This window comes from Apaloderma vittatum, unplaced genomic scaffold, assembly GCF_000703405.1.
Source record: "Apaloderma vittatum isolate BGI_N311 unplaced genomic scaffold, ASM70340v1 scaffold870, whole genome shotgun sequence".
NCBI lineage: Eukaryota > Metazoa > Chordata > Aves > Trogoniformes > Trogonidae > Apaloderma > Apaloderma vittatum.
The window spans coordinates 7,987-19,305 of NW_009693763.1; the positions used below are offsets into that span (position 1 = coordinate 7,987).

Sequence of the window (11,319 nt, forward strand, 5' to 3'; positions counted from 1 at the left end):
TGATGGAGTTACCGCCTCCAGCTCGGCACCAACATGTGCAGCTGCCGCTTTCTCTGCCCTTGCCATCAGTTCCAGCACCATCAAGCCCGCTCTTGCAAATCCATCTGGCTCTATCAGGAGCCTGTTTAGCGTTTTGTGCTGTGTTCTCCTGATGCTCCTTACAGGCTTGACTGAGTCTATCAGAACTTAGCTTGCTTAGGTGCCGTTCTTGAGTTTTGCTCATCATGCCTGGCTCCCTGGGCTGTCCACAGGACTCCTGTGATCTCCATGAGGTTGAGTCTTTTCTAACTTGACTGAATTTCTGTCACTTTGCTAGAAAAATTTGTCTTCTCGGAAGAAGAGAAATGTATGTGAAAACTTCCCTATATGAAAATGAGAAAGTTACTTGCTCTCTTTTCTTATTTACTGTTCACTAAGTTGGGGTTTTTTTAATACTTTTAAAAAAAATAATGATACATGTTGTTTTCTGCATGTCAGCTTTGTGAATTTAGCTTATGCCATTAAAGGCAATAGGTTCTTCTTGTCATCTACAGTCATTAAAAGTACTTTTTGCCAAATGAAACCTCTTGAGCTGCACAGAAGTTAATGTGAAGTGGGGTTATTTTGATTAGTTTTGATTGTGTGGTTTTGTTTTTTTTAAAGAAAAGTTGAAGTTTGGACATAGGAAAGGGGGTGAGTGTTTTCTTCTTTCCTGCTTAGTGTTTTCTCTTCTTGGTAGTAGATGTTGTAGATGACTTCAGTGGTGACAATCAGCCCCAATAGGGTAGATGAGAGGTACCTGCTTGAACAATCAGCAGTAGTGACAAATATTAAAAGAGCAGTGTCCATTGTTGGAAGGTATCAGCAGTGTTAGCGGGTTGGAAAGGCGTGAACTTGACAACGTGCTTGTCTCTCAGAGATGAGTCCTAGACGATGTCCATGTAAAGGGGCTTGTCTGCAGCTACGCAGACCAAGAGCGTTCCAAGTTAAAGCTTGGGTTCCTGAAATCAGCTGTGCCGATGGCCAGTGCCCTGCCAGAGCTTTCCAGCCAGAGGCCTGCAGGCTGTCCCTGTCCCTCCAGTATCCACCGCCAAGGGTGTCCTGTCCCACTGCCACAACATGGTTTGAAGTCAACCTTTAGAGCGCCCATATTTCCAGTCTGTGACTATGGGCTCTTGCTTTTGCTCTTTTTGTGCTTAAAATAACTATCAATAACATTTACTTTGACTTCAGAGGAAAAAAATACTACTTTTTTTTTCTCCCCTGTGCATGTTTTGTTTTATAACTATTAATTTTCCCCCAGATAGAACACTACAGAAGTCGTAAGAGCCTCTAGAGAGATGAAGTGAGCAGATTAGATGAATCTCTGTCTGTCATTAGTATGGCAGTTTGGGGGAGGAAGGAGTTGGAAAAAGAAAATAGAAGTGCAAAAAAGCTTAATTTCTCTAGTGAGAATAGAAACTTGAATTCTGAAAATATGTAGTAATTTGGTATTTTGTAATAGACTAGGTGGGGTCTGGCAGCTATGTGAGATGCTGCACAATCTTATTAGAGTTGTGCTTAAGGAACTGGTAGGAGAGCTGCATTTTGGTGGTGTTCCTTTTTGCCTCATTTTCCTGATGTGTGAATTCAAGGCATGTTCTCTCTGTTATGCAGGAAATCAGTATCTGAGTCCAGATCAGAATTCAAGGTTTCTGGCTTCCAGTTCTCCATTCAGACCACGCCTTTCTTTTTATAGCTATGGGGAAAAGAAAGTCTGCTCCAGCATGTCATTTAGTAAAATACCATATAGAAAAAGCAAAACTAAGCCCCAAAATGCTAAAACTAGCCGGTTTTAAATTAGGAGGCGGAAAAAGTGTGGATTCTTTCTGGCAAACGGAGACTTAACAGTTCCGCAACCAGACGTGCTCATCTTTGGGGTCGTTTCTGGCAAGCTGGAGTGTCCACAGAGGTGTGTGCCTAGCGGGATCCCAAAGACTGTGACACAGGGCAGGCCACTGACGTTGGGGAAATCCTTCCGTGGCATAAGCTCCAAAGCTTATTTGGGGAAATCCTTTCATGGGATGTGCTTGCAAGACAGATTGGAGCACCGTGACTTGGCAGTTTGTCCGTACGCCGAATGTGTCTTCCTCCATTTGGATGCACCTTGAAAGTTTCAAGCTTCTTCAAAGCTTCTCTCTTTCTTAGTCTTAAATCATTAAAGCTGAGAGCTGGAACTCTTTTATACTATATATGGCCTTTGTGCTAGTGGTAGAAACCGGAGTGTATTTATAACGCCAGTTAGCTGCAGGAATATGTATTGGGAACAAATGTTTGTTTGGATAAATTCCAGCTCCAGGGACTGATTTTACTGCTGCATGTAAAATCTGTAGGGAGATCGTAAAAGCAGCAGTTGAAAAAATCTAATAGGGCCTTCCCCATGGAAAAAACATGAATTTGGTGTAACATCATATAGCCAGAGGGTTACTTGTGATAGATCATGTAGTAGTTGGTGACTGTATGTGTAACACACTGTCACGCTGGAATGCTCTTCGGTTGTCGGCACAGGCTGGGCTTGTTGGTATTACTTGTTAGTAAGTGCTCTTCATTTGGTTAGAGATACCCGTTTGTGCCCCAAGTAATATCTCATGAAAAATTGTAACTGTTTTCTTAACAAAATTGCATAGCACTGACATGAGCAAATCAAGCAATAAAACTTGCTGAGCTGTTTGACATACTGCTGATAAATATTTGAGTGGAAACAGTTGGCAAAAAAAGGACACAAGTGTCTTTGGGTGTGTTGATTTAACCGTCTCCATCCAGTCCAAGTGTTCTGTTTGATTTGCCTGACATGTTAATCCTTTCTGTTGCTGTACAGCTCATTACTGTACGTTGAGCCTCTGTGGAATAATTACCATTTTGACTAAGAATGCTCATATCTGAAGTCATAAAAGAATTCTGATTTGTTTTCTAAAACTGCTGTCTCTTGTTGTTGTTATTGAAGGATGTTCAGAAGGAGAGAGAACCTCATGTTTATCTCAGTAAAGAAGAAGTTAAAGAGAAGATACAGAGCTATAATTCGTCTGTCACTGATAAATTAAAGATGACCTTGGTAAGTTTTGCACAAGATTCCTGTAATTTTTAAAAGAGGCCGTTGAACTGTAATTTTGTAGTTTGTTGTCAATAATTTTATTCTCAGGATCTTACACATAAAAGTGTCTCTGTTTTAATGACTTTGTAAGAGACTCACTCTTAGATCTGGAAATTAAATCTCACTTCTGAAGTGGTTTTATCCACATAACTCTTTTATATGGATTGAAAGAGATGTATATGTCATTTGAAATGTGTTTAAGTTAAAGTCTTAGTTGACGCTAAGATGTAAATTTGTCAGATTAAAACCCTCAGGGAGTCAACATGAAGGTATATTTGTCTTATTTATGTTGATAAATTTTTGACAGGCATCTCTGAGAAAGATGCTCAGCCAATGAGAAAAGTTAAAACATGCAATATTTATTACAGGAGACTTAACTTTCAGAGTAGTTGTACAGGTTTTGCAGCAGGAGGAGACTTCCTTCCCCCATCCCCATAACACAGACAGTGGAATGCAGGTAGACTTCTGCTTCCCAAGGATCGGGGGGACCAGGTCTGAGACTTAACACAGCTGACTGCAGACCGTGCTAATAAAATTCACATCTATCTGCCAGGGAAGCTGCTGTTCAGTCGTTGTGTCGTCCAGATTTTCTGATCTGTTACTTACTCCTATGGGTGTGTATAGTATATGGAAACTCGGAAATTCTGTTATATCCTAAACCATACAAGTATGACTATGTGCTAAAATGATTTTATTATGTGTTTGCATGTGGGTCAGGACTATGCATAAGACCTCCTAAAACTTTCTAGCTCGGTAAAATTTGATCAGTTTTGATATTTTGTCTTTCAGAAGCAACAGGAATATATAATTTGAAATGTTGATTAGGCTGGCATTTATTCCTGTTCTTTTTTTAATTGCAACAGGGTTTGTTCATCTAGATGCTTTAGACTAATTCGACAAGCACAGCTAAAATGTGGGAGATGAGTTCTGTATTTCTGCGTAAAACCTGTTGTTCAAGACATGTGTCAGTGATCTTTTCACTTCATAGTTAGCATCACAGAATCATAAAATCATAGAACAGTTTTGTCTGGAAGAGACCTTCAACATCATCAAGTCCAGCCTTTTCCTAGCCCTGTCAGCACCACTAAACCATGTCCCTCAGCACAACATCCACCCGTCTCTTAAACACCTCCAGGAATGGGGACTCTACCACCTCCCTGGGCAGCCTGTTCCAATGGCTGACAACCCTCTCAGTAAAGAAGTTCTTCCTAATATCTAACCTGAACCTCCCCTGGTGCAACTTAAAGCCAATAGTTCTCTCCTAATGTGAAAACTTAGCACGAGTTTGTAGTACCTTTTCCTTGATGAGGTCCTAATACTCTTAGAATTCAGTGGTTAGTATTAAGAAAAAAGAATAGTGTTCAGCAGATACACGGAAAGAATAAATGTCCAAACTATCAAATTATATCTCTTTCCGACAAGACATAGCATGTTACAGCGGCGCTGCTGACTATGACTGTTTTAACCTGCCCACTTCTCTCATATGTCACAGCTGGTCCTCACTCATTTTTGACAGTTCAATCCTTTCCTCCCGTTGCAGAACGCGAATGGGGTTTACACCGGCTTCATCAAAGTTCAGCTGGAACTCTGCCGACCGATCACTGTGCAGTCCTCCCAGAGCCAGGGGAGGTGCGTTCAGAGCAATAACGAAACCGCTTTTTACTTGCCAGACGGCTGCGTGAACACCCTTCACATCAGCAGCACCAACACCGTTCGCGAAGTTATCGAGGCCTTGCTCAAAAAGTTTTTTGTGGCTGACAACCCTGCCAAGTTTGCACTTTATAAACGTTGTCATAAGGAAGACCAAGGTACGACTTCACCTGGTGGCATTTGGGTAGTGAAGGGGCGTGGGGAGGGAGTGGTGCTCTAGGAATACTTGAAAGAAGCAGGGTGGAAGAACTCGGGTAGGTGGAGGTGACAGTCTTGACCTCTCTTGTCTGTTTTCCTTGTGAAGACTAGCATGTGGAAGAGACTAAATGACTTGGGGATATTTCAGAATAATTCACGAAACACAAAGTAGCCTACTAAACCGTCTGCGCAGATCTCCTGTGCCTTGGCAGTCCGTTATATTTTATTTAATACACCCCATTATCAGGTTGTAAACTGCAGCTAGCCTGATACGCTGCAGGTCTGTGAGACTAAATTACAGGACGGAGTTTTAAAAAGAGGAGCCTTGATATCTGCGATACCTGGAGTCACTGCACCGGCAGACAGCTCTTGAGGTGATGGGCATCATGGGGCACGTACTCGTGTCGTGCTCGTGTGTGGCTTTCCCAGCGTGCTGACTGCTGATAGAAGTTTGTTGTGTATTGTGTCTGGAAGTACCAGAAGATGCTAAAGGTATTTTTAGTGAAAAGTGCCTCCTGCCAACGCTGTGTTCTTGCACTTAGAATCCACCTTCTTCCCTGGACATTGGGAGCAGTTTCGGGAGTTCAGATATTTCTGGCTGTGGGTCACACCGACCGTGTCAGGCAGGCAATGTTGTCTTTTGTATGAGATTTTAAGTGAGAAGAGGTATCGGAATAGTGACACTGCAGCTCTCATGTCTTAAATGCTTAGTTAGAGCAACAGACTTGTGGTGGTGATTTTTTTGGGGGGTGAATTTTTCCCCTGCGTGTATTCAGATGATGTACTGTGGTGACTAGAGGCCAGTCCATTCCTACGTGGATGTTGTTTTGAACTGTTACCACCCGTCATCTGCTCAGCTTCTCCCTAAAACTCATTTGCTCAAAACTAGTATGTGGACTGCTACTCAGTATGTAGAGCGTGTAAGTTTTGTGGCTACATGTGTGTAATCGCTGAAGTTTTGTAGTGTTGGCTAGCGTTAATCATTCAAAGCACTTGGAACATCTGTAGTAAGGATGATGCATCCCTCTGGTTTTCTCCTCCTGCAGTTTATACATGCAAGCTGTCAGACCGAGAACATCCCCTCTACCTGCGTTTGGTGGCGGGTCCTAGGACAGAAATGCTCAGTTTTGTTCTACGTGAGCATGAAACTGGAGAAGTCATGGTACGTTACGCTCCCGCTGGTTTTGTGTGCGCTCAGCTCCGTGGATGAGTGGGCTCCTGTTTGATCCATGCTGATAATTTGTTTCATTTTTCAGAAGCAGATTATTTATTTTCTAGTTATATTTACTCTGTGCCTTTTGTAGATGTTTCATTTGTGGTCAGACTGACCCGTTGTTAGTAGCAGAACGAAAAAAAAACAACAAACAAACAATTTAAAAGAGTAAAATGTTTTCAGATCCCTAAGATTGTCAAGGAGGGTGTCTGGTACTGTTTCAGTCTGAAGTTATTTTGAGCGTCTGAAGTTTTGCTTAAAAATGTTGCATATACGTTATTTGCGTATTTTCTATTCCATCTCATCCATCCTTTCCTCTTTTTCTCTTTCCAGTGGGAAGCTTTTAGTATTCCTGAACTGCAAAACTTCTTGCGTATACTGGACAAAGAGGAAAACGAGCAACTGCAAATCTTAAAGAAGCGTTACGCAGCTTACAGAGACAAACTTGAAGAAGCCCTTGGTGGGGTGTGGAAACCTGGTTAAAAGGGGGCCAAAGGACACTCAGGAGAAATGCACGCTACCAAATGTCAGTATAGCATGCCAAACCCAACCTACAAAGAGCAGCAGAGAGTAGTTTTCTTTATTTGGAAGACTGTTTTGCGATGCCAGGGTACCTGAATTTTGCTATAGACTTAGTTCCGTAAGCCAGGTCACTTAGCATCTTGCACCCACAAGTAAGGGATTCTGCATGTTTGTACATCAGTTTGCAACCCTCCGTGTGCCTAGAGAGTTTTCCAAGTTACCTTGGTGCAAGCTGTGAAACTGTAATCAATTTTCTAGGATGCTATGAAATAAGATTTTATTTTATTATTTTTTTTCTTCTTTACTTTAAGGGTAGCTTTACAAGTAAAGGATGTGCAAATTGATGGGTTAAAAAGAAAATTTAAAACCGTCTGGACAAGAATTAGTTGGAGCACTATCTTTGAGATGAAATTGATTTGCACTACCTTTCTGTTTTCAAATAGTTACTGTATAATTTGCGAGGGAACTGTTAAGGATGGAAGGCATACGAGATCTTGTGGTTTGTTCTGTGAAATTTGTGGAAGGCTTTAAAGTGGTCTTTCTGGAGAAGGTGAAGAGAAAGTTGAAAAGAAGGTAAGAGCTGAGGGAGGTGAACTCAAAACAGCTGACAGAGGAGGGCTGGTTTTAAATGGAGATAGTATTTATACAGAGGAAAGTTAAAATACTAGTTGTACAAGATTAAAGTTTTAGGATGTTTTAATATTGTGAATAAGTTTTATGGTTTTTTTTAACTGCATAAATCCACACTGGAAAAGAAATAAAGATAATAGAAATAATGGGAAGGAATGAGAGGGAGAAGCGAAACAAAAATGAAAATGGAGCTGCACAGACACGAGAAGGTGGTTTTGTAAATGAACGGGGAGGGCTGTTGAAAAGTGCAGCAGGGCTAAAAAGCTGCTTACTTGAATTCTGAAAAGTGGACACCATCTCAGATAACTGAGAGAAATGCCTATCTAACTATAGAGTTTTTAGACATAAGCTATAACTACAGGTGCATTTGGTCTTTATTGTAAGTCAGCTCTTTCCTCTGGCTCAGCGATCCATTTTTAGGCTGGATTATTTTGATTTATCATATCTGAAACACAAAAATAACTTCCTCTGCTTCTGTGTTTGTTAAAGGCTCAGTCAGGCAAAGAAAGTAGAATTCCTTATTCGTGTTTCCAGCTTAGCAGAAAATTGAACATTTATTGGCTGTGTCAGTGACTGAGCTTAGTAACTCTTGCTTTCAGTAATTCAGGAGGTCTTTTCCTTATGGTTTTTAAATTATTGATTGAAAAATCTGATTACTAAATTCTGCAGACTGCTGATTTACTTGATTTAAAAGTAGGAGAAATGTAGCAAGAAAACCTTTTACTTTGCTGTAAATATAAATGTTGTTCTTTCAGAGTTATTTATCGAAAAAAGCACGTTCAAAAGAAACCAAAGAAGTGGGTGTTGCAATAGAAGCATGAGGCAGGTCTGATACTTTAGTCATTTATCGTGCCAGAGAAGATACGAGAGATATTATATTGGGGGGGGGCAGGTGAAGGAGCGCTAATGATTTAAAGAGCAGGAGAAGCGGTGGAGTTTTTTTTCCCCTTCTCGCTTTGGGTGTTTGTCTTAAATTCCCAGGGAATTGTTAAAACTTTGGTGACATCTAATGGATACGGCGTGAAACTCCAAGATGCTTCTGTTCTTCCCCGTAATTTGATGTAATTGTGCCTTTGTTTCCTATCCTTAAAAAGACTTTCTTTTAAACTCCTCACAGTTTTGTTTTGTTTTTAGTAAGAAGAATTTGCAAGCTTGGTGAGACAATCATAATGTTTTAAAGCGTTAAGAAAAACTAAGAGTAGGACTAACTATAAAGCATACATAAGGCATATCTTGTTTGTTTTTAATTTCACATGTAACATTGTAGTGCATGTGTGAGTTAGTGACATTATCCTCAAGTGAGACACTTTATAATGGTTCAGGGAATGCTTTTATGTTTTGTTACCATTTGTTTTTCTATGAATGCAGCAGCATGTTGGTGGGTATTCTGTTAACATCTACTTAATTTATGTATCTGCCCGTAACTACGTAATCATTGCATAATCGCTGTCAGTATCGAACCATTTGTTGCTCAGATTTAAACACTGTTTGAGTTTAAAAGTGGAGTATAAAAATATGTGAATTTTGGTTTTACTTGAACTAAACTATCAGTCTTTTAAGTAGGCACATCTGCATTTACTTCAGCCAAAAACCTCAATCAGTGTTGTGTGCACTATAAGTCTTGATTTGGGGCGAAGGGGGCGGGGGACCAAAATAAACTTCTATTTAAATTTTGTCTTAGTCCACGGTTAATTATTGTAAGATGTCATGTGTGGGGTTATTTTTTTTTCTATTTTTTTTTTCACACTGGCAATTACAACGGCCTTAATTTAAAAGAAGTGGTCATGACTGGTCAGTTTTTAGCTTTTTTTAATTTCAGCATCAAATTGAACCCTCAAAGCTTTTGTTGGAAAACTGTTTTCATGTCATTATGTGATGGTACCAGAACGAATAAATGATATGGGTGGGGGGTGGGGAAGGGGGAACGCAGGGAAACAAAAATATATGTCTTTAAAAACAAACATTTAAACTATTTATAATTTTGACAAGCTTAGTTTTATTTTTGTAGGGAAGCTTTTATTCCCCTTAAAGTTATTACTGAAACGGCAAAGAAAAGTGATGGTTCCATTATTAAAGTTGAAGTTGGCAATACTGAGTTATGTGATGTGTGTTTGTTGTTTGCGTTTATCTCAAGCTCGTGCTGTATTTGCCTGGAACAACAGATACGTTTCGGTGTGTCCCAGTTGTACTTGTGTACATATTTTAATTTCGTCTCCTGATTTTTGGTAGGGAATAACACAGGAAAACTAAACCAATCAGTTTTCTTGAATACAGCAAGAGAAAACCCCACACAAATACCTTGAAATCGAAACACAGTCTTTGAAAATGACCTTTTCTTTCACACATTTACGTCACACTCGGCCCTGCTGGAGGAGCAGCCGCTCCGCTCTCAGTGTTTCCCATCTGGGCAGCGCCAAGGCTGCTTTTGGCCCCTGTCGAGGGTCAGGGCTGGGCCGGGCACCGAATGCTGACAGGTGCTCTCTAACCCTTCTCCCTTCTCAAAAGGGAGTGAGGCAGAGAGACGTACAGATTGGAAAAGGAAAATAAACCAGCTTTAATAAAATAATAGTAGTAATAATGGGGAAATAATAAAAATAATTACATACAAATATATACAAAACCAATATTGAACCCAGCTTCCCCCCAACAACAATCCCCACAGATGCTGCAGGGCAGGCGGCACCAGGGAAGCCCCAGGCTCAGCAGCAGAGGGGAGCTGGGTACAGGAGCTGGATTCGGGAACTCAGGATCGGGATCAAAGGCAGAAGAACAGATGAAGTCCTCCTCGGACACCAGCAGTTAGAGCGAGAGGGCTCAACACCTGTGATCCCTCAGCTTTGTGCTGAATCTGACATATATGGATTGGGCACTCTTGTTCATCTATCCTGCCGGTTCCTCCCCAGGGGTGCAACCTTTTACTTCCTTATGAACCTCTTACTTCCCAGCACCCCCAGCATGGCACGCAAGAGCCAGCGGTGACCTTCATCACTACAGGAGCAAGTACCAGCAAGAGCCTTTCTGCATCCCAGTCCCAGGCAGTAACTGCAAACATCAGGTGTTATCACTGTCTGCAAAAACATGCTGCTGACTTCAGAATGTGTAGCCTCTTAGAAAGCACTGACCTGAAAAGTAAAAATCACTGAACAGAGAATTAGTTCTCTTTACCTCAAACCGGGACAGCCCTTTTTTAATCTTTAAAGGCTTTTCAGTGCTTTTCTACAGAAACATGCATGTTTGATTTTTTTATGTTTCTTCCAAAAGGTTTAGTCCTCACTCACTGAATTGGTAGAGTGGAGCGACTCAGCTGTTCGGTTTGGTCTCTGTTGCTCAGCCCTGCAGCCCAGGAGATGATGGTGGTTTGACCAGTTCCTTGAAGGTTGATTTGCGTGAGACCTCATGGCTTCCCGTGTGCGACAACCACATTATGACTACGTGTGCATTTGGTAAAACCTGTTATTAGCAAGTATTCCAATACTTACCTGGGGAAAGGTTGGTAAAAGGCGTTGAAGATATTACAGTCAGCAAACTTGCTTGGTGCCCGGTAACTGAGCTCGTGTCTGTGCCTTCGGCAGTTGCGCACTGCTAGAAATACAACTCTGCAAAAGAAACCTTGTGGGTTTTGGTTAGTCCAGGGGCTGGATCACTGCTGGACCACTCCTCTCCGTAGCAGGGATTTCCAGGTTGTTGCAGTCTGCTTTGTTTTCCTTCAGTCTGAATTTTTAGCAAGGACATTTTTTAACTTCTTGGGGAAAAAAAAAAAAGACTTTTTACTCCCTTCCTGCCCTCCCCCTGTGTTTATGAGGATACAATTGTTTCTCCCCTAGGTTCCCAGCATGGGTGTCTCTGGCTGCAGTCCTTGTGACTTTTGCTTGCGTTTACTTTTTACCTTGTCCCACTGATCCAGAATCGTTCATGCATGTTCCCCTACTTAGTTGTAAGGTTCAGTCGCATATTTGTGTTTGGTGGGAAACATCTCTGCTTTCAAAACTTCTCCAGT

At 41.2% G+C, this 11,319-nt stretch overlaps 1 protein-coding gene across 1 annotated transcript; it reads left to right on the forward strand.

Moving 5' to 3' along the window:
- Window positions 1-2,966: 2,966 nt before the first annotated feature.
- Window positions 2,967-7,010, forward strand: RASSF3 (Ras association (RalGDS/AF-6) domain family member 3). Its single transcript, XM_009864592.1, has 4 exons — window positions 2,967-3,070; window positions 4,650-4,917; window positions 6,004-6,119; window positions 6,504-7,010. The coding sequence occupies exons 1-4, from the start codon at window positions 3,062-3,064 to the stop codon at window positions 6,651-6,653; spliced, it is 543 nt and encodes a 180-aa protein (XP_009862894.1). The 5' UTR covers window positions 2,967-3,061; the 3' UTR covers window positions 6,654-7,010.
- Window positions 7,011-11,319: the final 4,309 nt, after the last annotated feature.